The sequence below is a fragment of the Elephantulus edwardii genome, unplaced genomic scaffold (assembly GCF_000299155.1).
Source record: "Elephantulus edwardii isolate Elephantulus edwardi_28Jun2011 unplaced genomic scaffold, EleEdw1.0 scaffold00097, whole genome shotgun sequence".
Classification (NCBI taxonomy): Eukaryota; Metazoa; Chordata; class Mammalia; order Macroscelidea; family Macroscelididae; genus Elephantulus; species Elephantulus edwardii.
Window position 1 is genome coordinate 10,900,377 of NW_006399847.1, and position 25,453 is coordinate 10,925,829.

The window sequence follows — 25,453 nt, forward strand, 5'->3', positions numbered from 1 at the left end:
GTTTCCAAAACCCATTCCTTCAAACGATTTGATTTTTTTTTAATCCATACTGATTAATACTGAAAATTTCGGGTGCATGTCATTTGTGCACTTCACTGACCAAGGTGATATGTATTGATTCCACCACAAACACTCTGCTTGGTTAATGTGGATTCTGGAAATTGAACTAAATGTTCAATGTAAACGACTGTTGTCTTTTTATTGAGCAACACATCAGTCTGTCACATAAAATTATTTTAATCTTGATACGACTGAAAAGAAGTTTACATCACTGCAGCGAGTGATCTAACACCAAGGGCAGAATTTTAATGTCTGGTCATGAATTCATTTTTTTCTTTAATAAGAAGTTAGAAGAGCTTGATTTTCTTTTCCTTATTTAGAATCCCCTTGATTTTCTGTCTGCTGTTGGACTATGCAGATGTAATCCAACAGAAAAACCCACTGTAATTTGGCAGTAACAAGCCACTCTAAATAAAGAATGGAGTTAAAAAAAAATTAGTTATGCCATCACTCATTCACTTTTATACATTGTTCATATGTTTTTTATATTCATATGTATTTTGTTTTATACAATCACTTCTTTTTTAATCATTTTTTATTAATGTTAATGAAAATTTACAGAGACTTTGAATTTCCATTCATTCATTGTTGCATTTTTCTCTGTGCCCACCCATCTCCCCCAGTACACTCTTCTCTTTGGAAAGTAAAAGAAAAATTCTTTCATTGTTTACAATCCCTCCCCCCAGGTCCACTCCACTGTGCAACCTTTGTTCTGGACTCCTGTCATGACAATAATACCTAATTACATATCCTTTGTAAACAGTTTTCTCCCTCATCTGTTTCAATGCAGTATACATTATTTATCCTGTCTTTCTCAGTCTCCCCCCAACCCTGATGTCAGTCCCATTTTACAGCAGTGGCACAATGTAGTATCTGTCCCTTTGTAACTGAGGTATTTCATTCAGTGTAATGTCCTCCAGGGTCACCAATTTTGAATAATATTGCATGAGTTCCTTGCTTTTTAGTGCAGTGTAGTATTCCATTGTGTGAATATTCCACAGCTTCTCTATCCATTTGTTTGTTAATGGGCACTTAGGTTGTTTCCAGCTCCTTGCTATCATGAACAAAGCTGTGATAAATAAATATGGGTGTGCATATATCTGCTTGGGTGGCTGTTATGGTCTCTTTGGGGTATATTTCCAGTAGTGGAATTGCTGGGTCAAATGGTATCTCTATTTGCAACTTTTTGAGAAAGCACCATACCGCCTTCCACAGTGGTTGCACCATTTTACACTCCCACCAACAATGAATTAGGGTTCCAGTTTCTCCACAACCTCGCCAGCATTTGTTGCTTGCTGTTCTGTTAAATTTTGCTATTCTTTCTAGGGTGAAATGGTATCTCATAGTTGTTTTGTACAATCACTTCTGTACATTGTTTTACATACTTACTTACTATTAACCTGTTACTTTATCTCCTCATTTCAAATACCCATTTAACCTTATCTATTTCTCCCCCCATCACTCTTCTAATCTCTGCTGTTCTTGTGAATTCTTCCTCCTTGCATACCCTGTTCCCTCTTAAACAGTTGTATATATCTTGTTCCTATTTGCTTATTGCAGTAGCCATATTTTATCTCCATTGTTCCACTGCTAGAAGTAGATCCTAAGGAAATTAGAGCTGAAAAACAGAGACAGGTGCACCTATGTTTATAGTACTACTATTTACAAGATCAAGAAAAACCATTGAAATATCCATCAACAACTGAATGCATAGACAAAGAACACTACCAGGACCAAGGCAAGGGAGGATCAACCTGAGAGGGATCAAGAAGAGTAATGAGTGTTACATAAACTGTTGCACTTTTCCAACACTAACAAAATGTTTCTGTGATGGTATGTGGAACCTTTTGTACACAGTATCACTCATTAACTCTGTTTTATATCCTTTAACAATTTATAGCTTGACATTTGACCACATTGTGCTTTTGATGATAGTGTTTTTAAAAATCTTTAATTTTTGTTCTGTAGACAGTTTTGTTTTCATATTTATTACTTTTTTAGAGTTCTATAACTTTTTAGTTAAAAAAAAGTTGCCCTTGAATATGTCAGTTAAATATTCTGATGTTCATTCCAGAAAAATATCAAGAGTACCATTTGAAGTACTTATTCTTTGATTTATCCATTCAGAAAAAATTACTGAATAGGGAAAATATCTATCATAGCTGTATATTCATCACTCCAGGAGGTGGGCAATTATTGCTTCAGTAACCAAAATTTTAAACTAGGTTCCTAAATATGTGAATGCAGTTCTAATTTATGAAAGTCACTTTGTTTTTCTAAAAAATCAGAACCAATTAGTTTAATGCTGTGTTTTTATTATCATTGGTAACTGATTAAACTAAAAGCATGGTATAGTACTCACAACTGAGTGCTCCCTTACCAGTTGTATAAAGAAAGGCATTTTATCAACAGTTTTTGTTGCTTAGAATTAGAACTTAGAAATCTTAATGACAGAATGAAAGAAGGCCCTCGGGAAGGAGGAGGGACAAAAGCAAGCAACCACTTCAGGGGGGAAATGTGCAACTTTTAAAGACGTACAACTTGGAAACCCTGTAATGTAATTCTACTCTGCCCTGTAAACTCTCTCTGAATTGGAATCTGCTTAGTGATAGTAGTAGAGGAGGACTAGCTTTATGATCTGAATTTTAAAACACCTTAAACTTTCTAAAACTCTAAGAAAATGTCTTTGTGGTTCATAACATAAGCATTTGTTGTACATCATTTCTGCTTGTGTCACTTTTCTTAAAAACACATTGCATCATATCATTCTTGCTCTGAAAAAGTTTTTAACAGTGAAATCACTGTTCATTAATTAATTAATTAATTCTTCATCCTGACTTGTAGTCTCATTTGCCATCTTTGTTGTGCCCACGTATTATAGACTTCGTTCTTCAGCTCATACCTCTTCCCAGACTTGACAGTTTTCAGCTCCATTTGCCATCTTCTGAAGTTCCCAACATGCCATTCTCTCTTCCTTCATCAGCTGAGGAGCCTTCCTGCTGACTTCTCTTCCTCCTTCCACAGCAGCCATTTCCCACTGTGCGGTGAAGACTGGCCTTTTTCACACTCAGGTCGTTAGGGCATTTGTGAGAAGAGCATCAGCAGCAGTGTTCGATGTTAATTTTGCATCTCCAACAGTAATCAATAAATGCTGAATAAATTCAAAGGAAAATGTATTTAAATGTTGTCTTTTTCTTCTTTTGCCACAAAATTTAAAGATCAATCCGAATCTTTGGAAAATTATTACAACATGAGCAGACTAAAACAGTATTATATCCCTGTGACACATGAGCCTCTTATAATCTAGAAGGAGCTGTAGTGACCTAGAAGAGAGTTGCACTGCCAATCTAAAGTTAGATAGTTCAAATCCACAAGCTGCTTCACAGGATAAAGATGGCCAGTCTCCTACTGGAGGGTCAGCTGTGAGTCAGTTCTGACTCAGTGGTACACCACAGTAGCAGCATACATTCTTTAGTACCACTTCTCTCAAGACAGAATTTTTATTCTTTTCTTAGCCCATAGTATATTCAGTTTCTTCACTAATAATGCAGAGACATTCATTCTTCCTTATTATTTTTAATTCATTGTTCCATATTCATATCCACATGAAAAAAAAAATCTGAAAATACCATGAATTAAATCAGTTACACCTATATTTTTAAAGTGATACACTTGACCTTTAATGCTTGGAAAGTTCCTTGGCAGCAGATTTGACCATTGCTCATGTGATTTAATTTCTTGACTGCTATTTTTATGGGCATTGACTATAGATCCAGTAAGATGAAATCCTCCTCGATTTCAGTCTTATCACCATTTATCATTGTTTTATTCATTGCTCTAGTTGTAAAGATTTTTGTCTTCTTTTTGGAGAGTAATCTAGTGAAACCTTTAAGCTTCATCAGTACTTGCTACAAGCCTTGCCCCACACACAGTTTCAAGCCACCAGCAGCTCTGAGGGAGACACAATTAGCAGTATGCTCCTGTGATATTAGCCTCAGGAACTCAGTGGAGGGTCAGCTGGGAGTCAGTTCTGAATCACAGCATTTGTTGGAAGAAAATTTTAGAGGATGTTTTTAGATTAAATTTTAAAAGATTATCTCAAGGTAGTAGTTTCTCTTTTTTAAAAAAATAATATTTTAATTCTGATTTTAATGAACATTTACAGAGAAGTTAGAATTTCATTCATTTGTTTCACATTTTACTCCCTCTCCCTCCCTTCCCAGTTCACTTTTTAAAAATATTTATTCATTGTTGAATAATTACCCACCCAGTCCTATTTACAATGATACACCTCTTATTCTGGGCTGTTTTTATATGTATAATGCCTAATCATACATTCCTTTTTCAACAGTTCTTTCCTTCCTCTGTTCCAATGCAATGGTCATTGTCTGTCCACTTTTATCCTATTCTCCCCCCTACCCCCCTTGTCAGACCTGCTTTATAACAGTGGTGCTGTGCAGTATTTGTCCCTTTGTGCCTGAGATCTTTCACTCAGCATGATGTGTTCCAGTGTCCCCCATGTTGTGTAATATTTTACGAGATCATTGTTTTTCAGTGCTGAGTAGTAATGCATTCTATGAATATACCATGGTTTTTCTATCCATTTATTTGTTGATGGGCGGTTGGGTTGCTAAGGAATTGTCCCCACTGTGGTAATTACTCAAACATTTCATATTTCCTCCTTATTCTTGACTTTCCTTCCTCTGTTGTCCCAGGTAAATAGAAAAACCAGTTATTGTAGCATGGATAGCTGTGTTCAAATGCTCACAGACCCCAGGGACTATAAAAGGAACTAGGAAGTAGAACAGAGTTACCAAACATGTTATTATTTTTGTTGTTGTGTGCTATCAAGTCAGAACCAACCCATAGCTGACCTTCCTGTGGCTTTTCAGAGGCAGTTAATTACAAGAAGGAGACGGCCCATTTTATGCTGTGGAGAAGCTCGTGGATTCGAACCTTGCACCTTTGGGTTTGCAGTTTAGCTTCTTACTAGACCACCAATGCTACTTAAAACATGCTATTAGGACAATTAATTGGGGTGTTCTTTGAACCTATGACCCTAAACTTTCAAATAAAAGAACAAGATACTGGTGGGCTTTAGTTAAAAAATAAGCAGGCTTAGCTGCTCTTCTGTTCTTATTGTTGTGACTCAGTTTTTCACACTTTGCAGATTTTACAGATGTACAACTTATTAAGAGCAATTAAAAGAATTGACTGTGTACCTCTACCCTTAGTCAGGGAAATTTTTACATTCAAGTTGGTAACTCTTTCTCTCTTATCCCTGCAATGAGGTCACATTTTCAAATATCAGTTTTCTATAAGCATTACAAACTTGTGGCCATTTCCATTTCTTTGTCTGTACAAGAACCTCTCGGCATTTCTCTTTTTTGTTTTTCTCTAAAAACGACTGGAACAGCACAGCAACAAAGAACTACCAGAAGTGCAAGCTGGGTTTAGACAGGGCCATGGTACTAGGGATATTATAGCTAATGTTAGATGGATCTTGGCTGAAAGCAGGGAATACGAGAGGAATGTCTCTTTGTTTCATTGATTACGCAAAGGCATTTGACTATGTGGATCATAACAAACTGTGGCTGACTCTGAGAAGAATAGGAATCAAGAAAACTTGATCATGCTGATGTGAAACCTATTCTTAGACCATGAGGCAGTCATCAGAACAGAGCAAGGGAAAATTAGTAAGGGTGTATGCAAGGGATATGTCCTGTCTCTATACCTTTTCAATCTTTATGCAGAACAGGTTATCCAGGAAGCTGGATTCTATGAGGAGAAATGTTGTTATCAGGATTGGAGGAAAAACAATCAACAATCTGCATTATGCAGATGACACAAACCTGCTTGCTGAAACTGAGGAGGACCTGAAACATTTGCTGTGGAATGTTAGGGACTGCTATCTTCAGTGTGGATTGAGACTCAATATCAAGAAAACAAAGATTCTCATCACTGGGCCGATTGGTAGCATAATAATGGATGGTGAAGAGACTGAGATTGTTCACAGTTTTGGTTTGCTTGGCTCCACAATCAACACTCTTGGCATCAGCAGTCAGGAATTAAAAGACGTATTCCCATGGGAAAGTCTGCTGTTAGGGACCTCTCCAAAGTACTGAAGAGCAATGGTGTCTTTCTGGAGACTAAGGTGCGTCTGATACAGGCCATGGTCTTTGCTATCACTTGTTATGCATCAGAGAGTTGGACAATGACTAAGGATGATAGAAGGAGAATTGATGCCTTTTAGCTGTGGTGGTGGAGAGGATTATTGAATATACCATGGACTGCTAGGAAAACAAACAGATTTGTCCTGGAGAGTGTGAAGCTGGACTGTTCTTTATAGGCAAGAATTCTGAAGCTTCGTCTGACATGCTTTGGACATGTTGCAAGGATGGACCAGTCCTTGGAGAGGGACATCATGCTTGGGAGGGTGGAGGGACAGCACAGGAGAGGAAGATCCTCAATGAGATGGATTAATTCAGTGACTGGGGTAATGGAGGTAGGTGTGTCGGAGATGGTGAGATTGGCACAGGATAGGGCGGAGTTTAGGGCTGTTGTACATAGGGTCACTATGAGTAGCAGGCAACTCGACGGCACATAACAACAACAACAACTACTTCCGTTTCAGCTGTATCACTCTTGACTCTGAACTTGTCTATGCTAACTGCTTTTGCGCAGTTATTTTTCTGTTTGAGTGTATGTGTGCATGGTGTGGCTTCTGGATGAATGCCAGGCCATTGTTTACTGTGACCCCGGGTATGAAATGCTTCCTTGAAATCCAGAAGGAAAACTACTGGTATGCTTAATTTTTGACAGGAATCCAGAAAGATTGTTGATAATATTATTTTTCACTTTTCTTATTCCCAAAAGGAACCCACACTTGTCTAGAAAAAGATATATGGCTGAGATTGGAAATAAAGGTTACAAGAAAGCCCTTGAGTGCTGTTTACTGCAGAAGCCATATAAATGCAGGGCTGTCCTCTCTGGGTGTGAGAGCAGGGGACTGTGGTGGGTTCTGAGTTCCCCACCATACAGACCAGCAGCCAAAAGCCATTTATCAGAGTGGATGGTGTACACATAAATTGTCAACTCATTTTACCAGGGCAGTAGACAAAGTTGTGGTTCTTTCTTCTCCTCCTGCACCCTTGGCAAGGGTTAATACTAGAATAGTTTGGAAGTGGTTTCAGTTATGAACTGAGGTCATTAGAAGGTTGCAAAGAACCCACATGCAACACTTTATTGCTACACTTAGGAATATCAAAGCTGCCCTGCCATTCATCTGGGGAACTTCTGGTCCTTGGTTCTTAATCACATCTGTTGATTGCAAGGAGTGTAAGCAATAAATTTATAGAGAAATTGTAAGCCTTGGTGAGGAAAGATCTTGGAAATTTTAACAGAGGCTAAAGGAATTGACTATAGATTCTGCCTTCACTTTTCAAAGTGTTAAAATTACACATACGCAAGAGAAAAGAGGACCATTTCTAAGACTGTTAAAGTCATGTAAAGGTCTGGTGATGAAAATGACCTTTAAGCCAGTCTTTCTGTGACAAATAACAGCTCAGAGAGGCTCTGGCTCCTCACATCCTTCCTGAATTGTACTGTCTGAGGCCACTCAGGCATTGCACTTGCTTCAGAGCATTCTTTTCAGCACAGCATTTTATTTACAAGCACTCACAAACTAACATACGTAATAATACTAAAGATATAAAAAGCTAATGCTTGTCTTCTACATTATCACAAATGGTTTAAGTATTTTCTAATTTTTTATTTCATACTGGTTTATTTACAGAGTTTGTTTACATTGTTTTTCACACCATATCTTTCACATTTCCTTCACCCCCCTCAACCTCTACCCATCAAATTGTGAAACCCTGTGATTAACATCCCTTTACCCCCGTCCATCCTCACTCCTCTACTCAAACTCTCCTTTCCCCCTTGGATCCTCATACTTGTTCTACAATAATGATCTTATACAGTATTTGTCCTTATGGGATTGAGTTATGTTCACTTAGACCCTCCTACGTTAGATGGTAATTTACAAAATCATTTCTCCTTCATACTGCATAGGATTCCATAGGGTGACTGTACCATAATTTCTCAATCCATTCAATTGTGGTTGACCATATGGGCAGTTTCCATGTTCTTGAGATGGTGAATAACACTGCTATGAACATTGGTATACAAATCCCCATTTATGCCTCACTTCTCATTCTCTCAGGGTAGAATCCAAGCAGTGGAATAGCTGGTTCATATGGAATTTCTTTGTTCAGCTTCTTGAGGAAATGCCAGACTTCCTTCCAGAGTGGTTGCACCATTGTAAAATCCCACCAACAATATAAAAGAGTTCCCATCTTGCCACATCCTCTCCAACATTTATTACTTGCTATCCTATTAAACTTTGCCACTACTATTAGAGTGAGATGATATTTCATTGTGGTTTTGATGATATTTCATTGTGGTTTTGATTTGCATTTATCTTCTTTCCAGTGATTTTCAGCATTTCTTCATGTGTCTGTTGACCATCTATCTGGATGTCTTCTCTGTGAAAATTCTTTCCATGTATTTTGCCCATTTTGTAATTGTGTGATCAGTCTTTTTCTTGTGGAGACCCTGTATGATTCTGTAAACTTTTGCTATGAGATTCTTGTCTGAAATAATATTGCCAAATGTGTTTTTTTCTCAGTCATTAGATTTTCTTTTCACTCTGTCAGAAAATGTTTTTGATGTGCACTGAGATTTAATCTTTAGAAGGTCCCAGTCATCAATTTTATCCTCTCCATATGGTGCATTTCTGGTTATATTTTGTAGTCTCTTTATTCTATAAACTAGGCTGTCTCAGCTTGATCCTTGTTTGTCTCTAATGAACTTTAGGGTTTAGGGCTTTGCTCCCAGGTAAACTTGAGTTTATTTTTGTGTATAGTGTGAGCTGTGGATCCTGTTGGTTATTTATGTTTACATTGTACCTACTTAATATACAGTAACAACAATGCTTAATTATTCTGCCTGTTAGAGAACAGAAAGATTGAAGTGATGCTAATTTTCTCTATATACTTGTGCACCTTTGGTTGTTAGCCAGTTTCTCCTCTTATGCCTATTCGTTGCTTTCCTCTCCAGTCTCAGTATGGTAATTTTATTCTTGGGGGGAAGTGATAGAAGTTTCTTCAGTGATTAGAGTCTAGTTAAAATGTTTGTTCTTCAGCATATTGAAGTGTTATAAATAATTTTAAACTTGACACCTAACTACATTTTTCATTTGTTCATCAGTAATCTCTTGAGCACCCATCAAGGTGAAGGCACTGTAAATAATATGATCAATTCTATATGGAAAATTGACTACATGCATCCCTAAGAATGTGATGTTAAAAACAGAAACTTAAAATTATTACCTAACTTGGGAGGGACTGGAGAGCATTATGCCGAGTGAACTCAGTCGCACAAGGAAAAATATTGTATAAAACCATTGTTGCATTATGAGTATAAGGATCCAAGACGGGTGGAAGAAGTTGGAAGCAGAGGGATGAGAATGTGCAGGAGGAGAGGGGGATTAATCATAAGGTTTGATAGGGGGGTGAGGGAATTGAAACAATTTGTTCTTGAAAACAATGTATTCAAATTTTGTAAATAAACTAGTAGAGATTTTTTTAAAAAGAATCAAGTATAGTCACTCTTCTTAAATACATCCTTAATGCATCTATTAAAATTTTTAAAGATGATAATTTCATATTTGGCCTTATAATTTCAACATTTTAAACAGTAATTCTAGATCTACCATGTGAAGAATGTTGCATATCTTGTTCAAATAATTCTGTGGAAAAAAATCAGTATGTTATGATATTCAATAGTTAAAAAAAAATACAAATTGAAACTTAGTGGATGATAAAGAATGATCAGGTTCCAGGGATGAAAGGCAGGTGTGAGCACTCCAGGTAGAAAAGTAGTCTAGGGAGGAGGAATGGACAAAATATAACCAGTCTCCATCCTAGTAAATAAAATTAAAACCGCACATGCCATAAATGGGTTTTGACCAGCACTCAAAAGTGTTAATTGGCTTGATGTATTTAGTGTTAAAAGTGAATGTTTTCCTTGACAATTGATATATAAAATGTGTGCAAATGTAGTAAGAAGTGCAGAATGAGCACAAAATTATTTTCATGTTTTAGTTTCTGAATTACTTCAAATCAAAATGTGTAAAGTGTATAGAGCTGAACAATTTTCTTCCAAGCAGTAGTAGTTTTCACAAGAAATATTTATAGATAAGAAACCAAAATTTAAAACAACAACAACAAACTCATTGCCATTGGGTCAATTCTGACTCCTCGGCACCACATAGAGCAGTATAGAACTGGCCCATAGTATTTCCAAGGAATTTAAAATTTCTACAGGAATCCTGTAGATAGGAAACAAAGTCTAACACCTCATTTTTGCTAGTCTCACATGCCAAAAACAATTACAGTTTTCATTTTCTATTTTATAAAAGTTAACTAGTAGAAGTTATTTAACCTTTAATAAAATTTAATAAATAAAAGTCCAATACCATTACTCTTCCAGTATTCCACAGGATTAAATGAGCTTACCTTTACCCTTGAACTAATCTGTCATTATTTTGTTTTTATAGTGAGAGGAGAAATTCAGAAAGACTTCTTCAGATTTCATAAATTAAGGGACACTTGACATGGACTCATACACGTACAAGTTGGCTTATACCAAGAGCCACAAATCAGGTGTTCAGTTGTAAAATGAGCACTAAAGTACTCCTCTTGCCTGTCTCACAGACATGAAGATTAATATATGTGAAAATTATTTCTAAACATAGAAAGTTCCTCAGAATATGTTTTACACTCCAGCTTTTTAGAAAGATGTTTAAAATTTTGAATAATGTTTGCCTTTTAATTTTATAACCACATACTCTTTTTATCATAAGCAGCATTGATATTTTAATAGTAATCCATATTTTTAAGTGTTACAGAAGTAATAAATATGTTTGATGTTACTATTGTACATTTATCCTGTAAAATTTCAGAGTCTTAGGAGATCTTGTATTCTGTCAGCTTATGATAGAGTTAAGAGTAGACATGCTAGTGGAAGTCCTATACAAATAATAGCTGTTTTCTGGAAAAGAAGATACAAAGGTGTGAGGTCTGTATAAGAAGTACCCACAACATACTGTTTGATAATCTTAGATTTAAATCCTAATGCTTTTTAAAATTTCTTGGAATTCATTTTTTTTTTAATTTTTACACTGGGTTGCCTACAAAGTTTATAGACAGCAAGCAATAAATGTTGAAGAGGATGTGGAGAGATAGGAACTCTTATACACTGTTAGTGGGATTATAGAATGGTACAACCATTTTGGAAGGCAGTTCGGCGTTTCCTCAGAAAGCTGAACATAGAAATTCCGTATATTCCACTTCTTGTAATAAAGCCTGAGAGAATAAGAATAGAGGTACAAACAAAGACTTGTACACCAATATTCATAACCCCTAACTCCTACCTACCTTGTAATCTTGGAAAAACTTTGTAACTTCTGAATTTTCTACCCCATTAATTAGAAATAGTGAAAGAAATTTACCTCCGATAGATGCTGGTCAGCAACCCTTTAAAATTCCTGAGTAATGTAAATGTTATCACTCAATATATGAAAGTTTTGTTATTTTTCATGTTGTTATTGGCTGTCATGATAGTAGTTACGAGTACATAATGTGGTGAGCCCTTTCTTCTTGTTTCCCAGGGGAATTCCTAGGTCCAAGTTTAATAATTAACCTGCTATTTCTCCTAAACAGATTGGAATAGAGGAATATGAAGTGTAGTAATAAAAATATAATAGTAACTGTTAATTGGTTTGAGTAGCTAATGCTATACAGACTCCATGTTTGGTTCTGCAGGGTATCAATCATTTCTAGTTGTCCAGGGAAGTATTTCTGGTTAGATGGTACCACCCTACTCTGCAAGTAACAGAGATCCTTGGCTTTTGATGTCCTCCTCATTTCTGAGCTCGGGTGTACAAGATGTTTCAGGAACCTCTCTCTTCCCAGGAATTACACCTCCTTGTCCATCAGACCACACTCTTCCTTACAGACTTCTTTGGAACCAAAGCACACTCCTCAGATTGAGGAGTCAGGCTTGAGACTTGAGTCAGACTTCAAATTCATATCCTTATTTTATTTTCAAGTATTAGAAAGACTTTGCTTTGATTTTAGATTTGGAGGAACTTTCACAGTTCTGAATGTTTTATTACTTAATTCTTAGATACAGCTTTTGTTATTTTACTAGTCTACCATTATTCTTCCGCTTGTTATAATAGAATATGTAAAGAACTTGAGTTGGAGAATATAAAAGGAAGAACTCGCTTGGGGCATTCTTAAGTTAAAAGAACATAAAAACAAATTCATGCCTCAAGGTGAAATACTGAGAGGCACTAAGGGGAAAATCTTGAATAATCCAGGAAGCATCAAAAGAAAATGGAGAGAATATTTGGAGTCACTGTACAAAAAAAAAAATAATTTGTCAAGAGTGATAATTTTTAGGAAGTAGCATAAGCTAAAGTGGTGATGAAGAAAGAATTTCAAGCTGCACTGAAAGCCTTGGCAAAAAAATAAGGCCCCAGGAATTGGTGAGATACCACTTAAAATGCTCTAACAAGCAGATGCAGCCCTAGATGTGTTTATCTGTCTGTGCCAGTAAATTTGAAAGTCAGCTGCCTGACCAACTAACTGGAAGATAACCCTATTTGTTCTCATTTCCAAGAAAGGTCATCCAGCACAATGTAGAAACTATTGTACAGTATCATTAATATCATATGCAAGCAAAATATTGCTAAAATCATCCAAAACCAGCTAGAAGAATACATTTTTCAAGAACTCCCAGTAGTTCCAGTTAAGTTTAGAAGAAGCCATGGCATCAGTGATGTCATTTCTGATGTCAGATGTACCTTGGCTAAAAGCGAAGAATATCAGAAGAATGTCTGTCTGTATTTTATTGACTATGCAAAGGCATTTCACTATATGGATCATAACAAACTATGACTAATGTTGGGCAGACTGGGAGTTCCAGAACACTTAATTATGCTTATGGGAAACCTATGCCTAGACCAAGAACCTATTTGTCCCAACAAAGCAAGTGTATACTGCATGCTTTAACACGTTGCCACACACTTTTAAATTGACCACCGTGCTTAGACACACTTTTTTTTTTGCCGATGTATTACCGTCATTTGCGGCAACATGTTAAGTTCAGCAACTATATGCACCAACACTCCATACTTATTCAACCTGTATGCAGCACATCTTAGAGAAATAGAATGTTATTAAGAAGGTTACAGCATAAGGATTTAAGGAAGACTTATGAACAGCCTGCATTATGCAAATGACTCAACTTTGCTTACTAAAAGTGAGGAGAACCTGGTGCTTATTGCAGAGGATTAAGAACTTCAGCCTTAGATAACAACAAGAAAACAATGATCCTCACCACTGGGACAATAGATGTAAATAAAGTTTACATCAACTCTTTTGGCTTTCCTAGATCCGCAAACACCACTTTGGTACCAGCAGTCAGGAGACCTAGCAGTTTACTGGCTGAGAAAGTTTGCTCAGGGATCTCTCCAAACTCCTGAAGACCACTGATGTCAATGGTGCTCCTGATTTAGGCCATAGTTTTTGGATCATCTGCTGTGCATCTGAGAGCAGAATAATGAAGAATGATACCAAAAGAAGAATCAGTGCTTTTGAATTTTGGTGTTAGAGTGCTGAATATCTCATGGACTGTCAAAAAGCAAGCAACAAACAAGTTATTCTTAGAGAAAGTGCAGAGTGTTCCTTGGCAACAGGAATGGTGAAGCTTTGTCTCACATGCTTTGGGCATATTGTTAAGAGAGTCTGTTGCTTGTTGAGAAACATCATGTTTTCAAAAGTGGAAGGTCAGCAAAAAAATAAGATCTTCAGCAAGAAGGAAGGGTACAGTGTCTGCAACAGTGGGCTCCAGAGTGTCAGAAATGATGTGGGTAGACAGGATAGGAAAGGGTTTAGATCTGTGTCACTATGAGTCATCGTTGGCTTGATGGCACTTAACAATAACAACTGCTATTATTATTTTTTAAGCTAATACTTTATTTTCTTAACAAGCCAAGCTCTATCACTAGAGACTAAATGTTTAGCGGAGTATATTTGAGCACTTTACTTAAATAGCATTGTTTCACAGAAGAGCATGCCATTTCATACTAATCTGCCTTATCAGCATTTTTAATAGCTTGAAGAGAATCCAGGGAGGAAATAATAGACATTTTAAAAGAAATTTATACTTATTCATAGTGTTCTAATGTCCCTTCTATTTATTAAAGAAATGTAAGTATCAGGAACCTTTTAAAACTTTTGGGCTAAATGATCTTTTATCACAGTTCTTGAATGATTTTTCCCTTTTGTCATTGGAATACAGAAGGATCAAAATGTCCTTTAGGCATGGACTTTATGTTTTAACCATATGTTATTAGCTGGGTTTGTCTTGTTTAACACTGGATGATATCTACAGCATGGTGATTAAAGATATTACCACCGTCTCCACCACATCAGCTTTTAGATGCTCTTTATTACTGTATTAAAAAAGAATACTCTGGCTTACTTTACTGCCAGGAAGCAAAGATCATTTTTATTAATGTTTCTTCTAGGATGACAATGTCAGTCATCTCTTTGAAAATTCATTTTAGAAACTTAGTTTGTTCTTCAAGAGCCATTGAAAAGAAGCTTTAAATATGGCAAGGGGAGATAATAATGATAGAGTAGATGTATTTGAGAGTTTATACAATGAAACTTAATTTAACTTTCCCTCAAGCTCCATTTTAAACTTTCTTTTGTGCATAAAAATGTGTTACCTAACTTTCCCACTGCTATTTTTCAAATTTTATTTCCTTCAACATAATTTACACTGAAGGGATATATGTATTAGATACAGAGCTCAGTCCTGTTACCTGAGCTGCTGCTGCACTTGTTTCAGAGAACTCAGGGTCCAAAAGGGGATAGTATAGGGCCAGGACTGTGTCTGTGGTCCTGGGCCACAGTGCCACGGTGCCACACAGTCTACCTGATTAAAACAATGTCAGGTGGAAATTAAAAACTATTGCTCTTGTAACTTGAGGATAGCAGATAGCAGAGGAAAGGAAAGCCTCCCTTTTCCCCACCCTAAGTCACAATTAGAGGGCTTTACTGTTTTTTACTATATTTTTTATTTTACTACATTTTACTATATTAGTATACTATATATACTACATACTTTTACTATATTTCTCCAGGAGTGAAGCGGTGCCAGACAGGGGGAGGGCAACTCTGCCATCATCTCGAGTCCTCTTATCTCAGGGATACCTGGGCTGACTGTTTCTGTTTCAGGTCTCTCTTTCAGCCTGTTTCAGGTCTCTGTCCTGTTGAAAAGGTCCCATGGGTCATGTGAAACTGGTACATGCAAAATTCAATAGCAGCTTTTAGGGAGTCTGAAGAAAAGGCTACAGGAGCTTTGGTGGGTTTGTATTTTCATGAGACACTGGAGCAAGTGCAGTACGTTAGAATCTAAAGACATTTGCCTTTTGTTTAATTGTTAATTACTGCTGCTGCTCAGATTTTAGTTTTGGGGGAAAGTTGTTAGGCAGTGAATGTGGCAGCCTGTAACATGCAGATGATACAAAATTGAATGCTGGTAATGGAGATTTCAAGTAAAGATTAAAGATTATATAGCCTTCAGTATGAATTACAACTCAAATAAAACAAAAATCTTCAGAACAAAACCAATAAGTAACAACAATATAAATGGAAAAAAGATTATGTTGCAAACCTCCTTGGAGGCAACAGTCGGGAAATTAAAGAACATACTACAGTGAGAAAATTTCTTGCAAAGGACCTCTGTAAAGTAGTAAAGAAGAAAGATGTCACTTTGAAAAGTGAGGTGGCTTGACCAAACAATGGTATTTTCATTCTCCTCATCTGCAAGTGAGCATTAGATATTAGATATGGAAGCACTGATGCTTTTGAATTTTTGGTGCTTTTTAAGAATATTGCATATACCGTAGACTTCCTAAAGAACAAACCATTCTGTCTTTGAAGAAGTGAAGCCCCAGTGCTCCTTGGTAGCAAGAATGCTGCGTGTCACAGCTTTGGACCTGTTATCAGGAGCGATCAGTCCCTGGAGAAGGAGATAAAGTTTGTTAAAGTAGAGGGTCAGTAATGAAGTGGAAAACTTTCACAGAGGTGAATCAGTACAGTGGCTGTGACAGCAGACTCGAGCGCAGCAGGACTTGAGGATGGAGGATGGTGCCAGATTGTTTAAGATCCCTGTGAGTCAGAGCCATCTGAAGTCACCCAGCTGCAGCAACATAGGCACCGGAGCCTGTGTGGATGTTACTAGAAGGTGGAGGTCTAAAAAAAAAAAAAGAAGGTGGAGGTCTAGACACTTGATCCACACCTGCATCTCTACATGTAGTAGATGCCAAAAGAGATTTTTAATACAGAGATCAACACAGCTAGCTTGGACCTTCATTGTCACTGTATATTACACATACTTTCACCATGTGCTGATCATATAGGTCTTTACACAAATGACCTACTTCTAGCACTTTTAGATTAGCTTCTACAGAACAGGAATAATTAGTGCCTGTCTCAGGGCCCAATACTTGGGTAGTGGCTGTTCTTTACTGTTGGGTCAGAACTGACCCATAGCGACCCTCCAAAGGATGGAAGACATTGATGAAAGAATTATTTTGTTTGTTGTTGCTACGCTTTGCCTAATTCTATATCTAGGATCTTAAAATAGTAGAGTTAAAAGATCCTACTGGCTTTCTTGTTTTGATTTAGTGGCAAAGCTAAAAAGAGCTCTATCTCCTGTCTCCCAGTGTGGGCTTCTCTCAGCAGCAGCCCTCAGAGTGTGCCTGCTGCCTTGTAATGGTGCTTCTTGGGCTCCAGCTCACCCTACCTGATATAGGCATGCATGTATGCACTGGGAATTCGGTGATGTTTTATTTAGAGTCAATAGAGCATAGGCTTTTCAAGAGAATATATTCTCATATTAATAGCTGACCTTGACTTATCATTTGTTTGTTACGTAATTGTGATGAACTTAAATGAAATAAAAATGCAAAGGAAAATGTCCTCCGTTCTTAAAGGAGAAGAAATCACTCCTAAAGATGTTCCATCTAGGACTAATTTATTTGAAATTGGTGCCTGTTGAGAAGATTAATAAGAGGTGGCCTTTCACAGAGCTGCTCAGCCTGAGTCTAATGTTCTAGTTGTTCTTTTATTATCCCAAACCTTCATAACCAAAGGATTTTTCACCCTGCCCTTTGTTCACAATATGGGACTATAATTGAGTTCATATTTCTCGCTGAGCCTTTCAGCTAAAATTAATATTTTATTATATCAGATTTTATCACCAACTAGCAAAGCAGTATGGCATTGAACTTCATAAGCCAAAGGCACAGGAGTGCATGGGGAGACACACACACATACATACACATACACACACACACACTCTGTCTGTCTTTTTCTCTCTCTCTCTCTCACTCACTCACTCACACAGAGTACAGCAGTGGCCCAGCGATGCCACCCTAGCTCTTTGGAATGAGCTGTGGCTAAGAGGATATGAAACATATTGTTGGCATCCAGCAAATACTTCAGAACATTTCATGATTGGCTTTACCACGATCAGAGCAGGGCACATTGAAGCTGATGACACGGGATGCTCTCCTTCATCTGTCTCTTTATACTGTGTAGCCCGCTGCCAGGTGTCCATTGTTGGTGTGAGTTTGATTATTATCAGGTTTCTTCTAGAAAGAAATGAACATAACTGTGTTAGGTCAACTACTTTAAACCAAATGTTACATCAGGAATTATAAGGAATCTTGATCATGAAGACAAACATTGAATTCTGACTTGGTTTTCTGATTTTTAATCATGTGAACATACTTTTAAAATGTAATTTAGTTTTGGTAGGTTGTTTGGAATATTAGGGTGTCATTTTAGCAAAGAATGCTGACATATTGAAGAAAAGGGCATATATGGACAAAAAAGAGAAAGGATAAAAATTCTGTTGGTGATTAAACTGTGTCAGCACAGCACTGAACTTTCCAAGTTACAGGTTCATTTTATATGCCATGAAGAAAATGAATATTTTTCTTTTTCTCCCACCCCAAAAATAATGTCTTCAAAGAGACATTAATAGTAATTATTATTCATATTTTTATTTTGTTGTTGAGTACTGCTGAGTGAGAACCGACCCACATCTGACCCTCTGGTGGATTTTCAGAGGCAGTTAATCACACAAGGAGAGATTGCCCATCCTTCTCCTACATAACAGCTGGTGGATTTGAACCACATGCCTTCAGGATTTTAGTGCAGGTCCTTACCTCGAGGCCACCAGAGCTCCCTATTACTATTTTGTGTTCATGTGTGTATGTGTGTGTGTGTGTGTATGTATAAATATATGTGTGTACCAAAAATCACAAATCAAGCCAAAAGTCACTGTTAGATACCATGCAGTGCACATGTTCTGTTTTTTAAGTGACTAGAAATGCCCACTTTGAAGCATTATAAAAGCAACACTGAAATGGATCATTGCTTTCTCCCTTTCCTCATTGGCCTCCTTTTTGTCATACAGTTGCATAATCTCTACTAGTTGATGTTGATAAAAAATAAAATACATGGATTAAAAAATACACTTAAAGCTAAGAGTTTAATTTTTAAGTAAATTAGGATGCAATTTTTCAAGTCTGTTTCAAATCTGTAACTTCCTTTCAAAGTTCTCAAGATTAGGAAAGATGAAAAATATTTTATCACATTTGAAATTTCACATATAAAATAGTATAAAAAAGATATCAGAGGTCAGCCTCAGAAACAAAGGATTTCTGAAGCTTTGCTAGTTTACACGTCTTTGCTATTCTCTATAAATAGAATTTTCTTATTCTCTTTTTGGCAATCTTTAAATTTATGGTAGGAGAACCTGTTGTAGTTAGATGCTACAGCGTCACCAGCTAGGAGAGCCCTTGGGCAGCCCCACAGTCTGTGCAGTCTGGGTACCTGTTCCAGTCACTGTGCAGTCCTTTGCCTTACCTAGAATAAATTAAACTTTTAAGTTACATTTCATTCCATGAAAAGTTCTGATGTAATGATGTCACAATTTTGGCAGATTCGTCTCTAGCATAGATTGAAGGAAGGTTATGTTAATTTAAATTCCAAGATAGTAATGGAACACGGCGGGGAACGGTACAACTTTAATAAACAAAGGGAACATGACTAATATATTAAAAGGATAATAGACTTTTAATTCAGCTCACTAAGCTATAAACTGATTTGCCAGCCTTGAGAACTTGCTTTTTCCAAACATCTTTTTTAGGGGGCGGGGGAGGGAAATGCAAGCAGTGAATTTTTAAGACACATTTTGAGACTTATGAGTGTAATTGGAAATATTTTATCAAATTCATTAGCAAAATGATTCTCTTCATTCAGATGAAAAATACATCAACTGTAAAATTCTGTAAAAGTGCTGTTGGCCGAAGTGCTGATAATGTGTTAATTTCCATCTGTGGGACAGCCTGATGTGGCATTGGGTAGGAGATAGGATTTAGTTATTTTTCATTAGCACTTAGACTTTGATAAAGAGGAACAGAAAAGAGCTGTGTGACCTTTCAGTGCTTAAATTATTAAAGAGCAAATAGATTTGAGGTCTGGATGCTTGAAATCTAATTTGTCTTGTGGAGCAAGGATGAAAAGACGTTTTGAGTTTGAAATTGCTCTAGTCAACTTAGTTCTCCCTCTCATATATCTAAAGATGAGTAGATGGTAGCTATTTAAAAAGTAATGTATCTGGAGGAAAGTGTATAATATGACTAATAGCAGTTGGGCAAAATGAAATTGAATTAAATGATTATTTAATTCTTAAATGTTCATCTAATGCATATAAAAGTGTTACTTGTAAATTTCCCCTTTTCCATTCCGTATTCACTTAAATGGTGTTTACATTACAAAATAAAGTTTTGTTTTGATGGAAATTTCAAGGTTTCCATTATATTTTTATAGTTAAAGTAGTACTTACCACAAAGAAAACACACACGATATCGTTGTTAAATTAACAAATGAGTGAACACACTCTATCGATACACGTGATAGTGAGGCTGGAGGGACAGAGATGGAAAGGGACAGATAGACTGAGAGAGAGGGACGAGAGGAAACAGAGGCAGAGCCTCAGATCTTCCAGGACTATTTGTGTGTAGGTTTTCAAAAGTTAAAATTCATTTCTAGCCAAACTTTCTGTTACTACTGAACCATTCCTTTGTAATTTCCTCCTCTGTTATCTGTTCAGTAAGAAGGAAATTATTATACAAGAAACTTAATATTAAACTTCTGTCAGAGTAAAGCATTTTTGTGAGAATCAGTGCCCAAGAACTAGCTCCGGGGTCAGACTGGGGGCTCAGTCTGGGCTGTTCTGCCACTTGGTCACCTGTATCCTTAAGTAGCATTGATACTTCACCTCTGGACTTTGGTTTGAGCTCTAGTCCAATGAGAGTAAAGCCTATGTATGCAGGACAAATGGCCAACACGCCATGCATTCTCAATGGCTCTTAGCTGCTACAGAGCTGTTGTTGCCACCTTTGCTATTACTTGTCCCCTGGAGAAGTGTGAAGGGGAGTTGTGGCTATATTGAGAATTCCTCCTTGTTTGGTCCATGCTGTCATTCCAGAAAAATGAGTAGGTTCCAAAATACATGTCCCAAGCAGCAGTATCTGGCATTGATTTTGTTGTTGTTAGGTGCCATCGAGTTGTAGATGACTCACAGCGACCCTATAGAGTTTCCAGAGGGAAGCAATGTCAGAAGTGGATGCCACTTCTACTTCCAGGCTTGTTTTAATGGGGAAGCTCCACCAAACACTATCCACCATGGGTAACCATTATCACATTTAACACATCAGTGTCACAGTGGTCAGCATCACAGCAACCATGAGTTGCCTCTGTACAGCAATGCACAGACCAGTGCTATACCACCTAGAAGAATGTTTGACAGAAAAACAATTTGAACCAGGCCTAAGGGACACAGATTAAAATCACCCACCTTCTGTCTACTAGGCCAATGTAGCTCTCTCTATGTCATTGATAGTATGTAAATATTCTATCTATATTCTTGATGCGGACATTACAGTGCTGCTTTGTGGTTGTTATGTACCATTGGATTGGAACTGACTCACAGGTGAGTTTACAGAGTCTGTAAAATGCACAAGAGATGGTACAATTCATCCATAGGTTGTTACCTGTCTCATTGAGGTGTTTTCTGTCAGTGAATATACAGTAACCTAAAATATAATACACAAATGTTTTGTTAGATACAAATGTAAGGAACCTTTTCAGCGACCTTTATTTTCCCCTTTACATGTGGTTTGGTTCCCCACCCCACCACTATTTTGTCTAATAGATGAGTTTAACAGAAGTTTTTTCTTTTTCCCCCTTGAATTTTACTAATTAACTTTTATTTGTTCAACATCTTATTTTTTAATATTTTTATTGATTTTCATATAATACCGTTATAGTATGTTTCATTCATATACACTATATTATCGTCTTTCTTTTACATTGTGTTTCATACAGTCATTCATATATTCTATTTCACATTTTTTATACTAGTCTATTTACAAAATTCGAATACATTGTTTTTCACACCAGAACCTTCTCATTTTCTTCTCCCCCACCCATCAAATCGTACACCATGATTAATCCCTATCCCCCTGCCCCCCATAAATCCTCACCCCTCTGCATCCACCCTCCCCCTTTTAGTGGATCCCCATCCTCATTCTATAGTAATGGTTTTAGACAGTATTTATCCTTGTGGACTGAGTTAGTTCACTCAGCATAATGCTTTCCAATCCCTCCCAAGTTAGGTAATAATTTACAAAATCATTGCTCCTGTGTATTTGTAGTATTGCGTATGTGAATATACCCCAATTTTTCAATCCATTCAAATGTGGTTGGATATCTGGGCTGTTTCCCTGTTCTTGCAGTGGTTAATAACACCAGAAGTTGTTTTTAAATTAAAATTATTTGCATAGCAAATGAACTGGAAAGACTGGCTGACTGAAAGAAACTACTATTACAAATTATTCTATTAAATGAAAAATCTTTTTGCAAAGCAAGTAATTGTCCTTACATTTTTAAAAATTTAAACCATGGAATAACATGCTTGTTTAGGTTTAATTTGGTTCTCCCCCCACCCCCATTTTGTATTGGTTTGCATCAGGCTGGAAAGATGAACAGAACAGACATATTCTGCAAAGGTGTGTTTTCTGGTGTGGAGTTGAGACTATTGTTCACAATAAGTAACCTGAGAGCTGATTGGATTTGGCCTCATATTTAAAGAGGCTTTTGGCCTTCAGGCCTGTTTTTTGTGAGTCTCCTAAATAAAACAGGCTTGGAAGTAGGAGTGGCATCCAGTTTAAAAAAAAATAATAATAATAGCTTGCCTCTGGAAACTCTATGAACAGATGAAAGTTTTGCATCCAAGACTTTAGTTCATAGGGTTGCTATGGGTTGTCTATGATTCTGTGGCACCTAAGAACAACAACATTGGTTTGCATAGAAAATTTGTATACATTGTGTTTCACAGTTTCCTTCATTCACATTATATTTCATACTATCATTCCTATACATTGTATTTTATAAAATCAAACTATTAGAACCATTGAACTGTGACCACCATTACCTTATCTTTTCAGTCTCTGCTGGATCTTTCCCATTTCCTTTACACACACACACCCACTTGAGTCATCAAATTGTGCAATCCTGTGATTTCTTCCTGCCCACCCTCATGTCTCTGTTTCTACCCCTTCCCCCTTTGGATCTTTATACACAATTAACTAGTTATCCTTTTTATTTTTACAATAATGGTCTTATGCAGTATTTATCCTTGTGAGACTGAGTTAGTTGACTCAGGATACTGCTCTTCAGTATCTCCCATGTTAGGTAGTATTTTTCAAAATTGTTGTTCTTTAGTGCTGCATAGTATTTCATCATGTGAATGTACCACAATTTCTCAATCCATTTGTTTGTTGTTAGGCTTTCTGACTGATTCCATATTCTTGCAACTGTGAATAATGTTTCTGTGAACTTTGGGGTATAAATCTCCGTTCTAATTTCCTCAGGGTATATCCCAAGCAGTGGAATAGCTGGATGATAATGGAATTTCTATGTTCAGTTTTTTAAAATGCCAAACTGCCTTTCAGAGTGCATGTACCATTTTATAATCCTACTAATAATAGTGTATGAGAGTTCTCCTATCTCTCTGCATCCTCTCTACCATTTTTGCCTTGCTGTCCTATTAAACTTTGTCACTGCTACTGGGATGAGATGGTATCTCACTGTACTTTTGATATTCATTTTTCTTATTCCCAGTGATTTTGAGCATTTCTTCATGTGTCTGTTATCCATACCAATGTCTCATTCTGTAAAAAGTCTGTGTCTTTTGTTCATTTTTTTAATTTCTATCCCATTTTTTGAGAGTAGTTTTTTAATAAAATACTAGCTCCTTGCGCTATAAATGCACCTTAGAGATCTGTGTAATCCTTTCTTTGGGGGAAAAAAATAAGACCCAAAGAAATGAGCTTAGAACCCCAGTGTCAGAGTTAGAAGCTACCCAGCATTGGTACACACACCACCTGACTGCCCCCTCACACACATGCACCCCGCAAATGTTTCAAGAGATTATATACATGTTCCTAATACTGTTGTTGTTGTTGTTAAGTGCCGTCAAGTCGTTTGCGACTCATAGAGACCCTATGCACAACAGCCCTAAACCGTGCTCTATCCTGTGCCAATCTCATTGCCTCTGACACACCCATCCCAATTACCCCAGTCACTGAATCAGTCCACCTCATAGAGGGTCTTCCCCTCCTGCGCTGTCCCTCTACTCTACCCAGCATGATGTCCCTCTCTAAAGACCTGTCTCTCCTTACAACATGTCCAAAGTATGTCAGGCGATCCTAATACTGTTGGCATTTTAAATCAATTTTTTGTAAAGTACATTTAGCAAAACATTTGTAAGTTTAACCATTTTTAAGTGTACTATTCAGTGGCATCCACTATCTGAACCATGTTGTATGACCATCACCACCATCCATTTCTGAAGGTTTGTGTCCCCTCAGAGACCACTGACCTGCAACACTCCTTCCCTGCTCCCTTTTTTCACACCTCTGATCATCACCAGTAAATGTCTGCCCCCGTGTGTTTATACAGAAAATAGAGATGCTTAAGTTTAATGTACCGTCATTTACCAGGCAAATTAATTGTCTGAAAATTAGTTTTTGATTAGGTGTGTTAAAAACATTGTCTTAGTGTGTCCTGCTCACAAAGATGGCAGAGATTGAGATATATAGATATCTTTAAATAGATAGGTATTATAGGTTATCTTAATGTATATAGATAATATAGATATCTATATGTATCTTGCTCACAAAGACAACAGAGATAGAATATATATATTTCCTGCCCACAAAGACCATAGTGACTGAGATATATAGATATAAACATAGAGATTTCAGTCTCAGCGGTCTTTGTGATCAGGACACATGAGAACAATGTTTTTATCACATTGATTTAAAGATTAATTTTTAATATGTTAACTCATTTTATCTGGTAAATGAAGTTAGATTGAGATAAACACACACACATTCATCCATGTATATGTGTACACATATATGTGATTTGTTTTTTATCCAGTAAGTGATACTGTTTTGGATGAAAGAGTTCTGTAGAAGACCATTAGCCCTGCCCCTCTCTGATTTAGCAGGAGTTGTCCATTGTAAATGAAGGAAGCACTTCATGGTTGACCTGAACTGAAGAGTAGTAGTATTTTGTATGTTCTCTGGGTGGAAATGTTGGACACAGCTCAGTTGTTACAAAGTAATACAGAGCATTGGATCACTGATACACATGTTTGTTGTTTTTATTTTGTTTTGTTTTGTTTTTATTTCTAGTGTGTATCAAATAGTTGTGGAGGAAGAACGTCCTCGAAGAACTAAAAAGACCACAGAAATTTTGAAATGCTACCCAGTGCCAATTCACTTCCAGAATGCTTCACTACTCAACTCCCAGTACTACTTTGCTGCAGAATTCCCAGCAAATAGCCTCCAGGCTGCACAGCCTTTTACTATTGGTGATAATAAGACATACAATGGGTATTGGAACACTCCTCTACTCCCCCATAAAAGCTACAGAATTTATTTCCAAGCTGCTAGTAGAGCCAACGGGGTAAGTTTATTAGATGACTGCTTACTTAAACTGTTTGGTTTCATGAATGTTGTTGTTGTTGTTGTTGTTGTTGTTATGTGCCGTTGAGTCGCCTGCGACTCATAGCGACCCTATGTACAACAGCCCTAAACTCC

General features: G+C 37.0%; 1 protein-coding gene across 2 annotated transcripts in view; it reads left to right on the forward strand.

Annotated features, from left to right (window-relative positions):
- Positions 1–25,453, forward strand: part of PTPRM (protein tyrosine phosphatase, receptor type, M) — a 921,068-nt gene that overhangs the window by 466,510 nt on the left and 429,105 nt on the right. For both annotated transcript variants that reach the window (XM_006891412.1, XM_006891411.1), the window contains exon 11: positions 25,046–25,319. In XM_006891412.1, the coding sequence (XP_006891474.1) occupies positions 25,046–25,319 (274 nt within the window). The remainder of the gene's footprint in view (positions 1–25,045; positions 25,320–25,453) is intronic.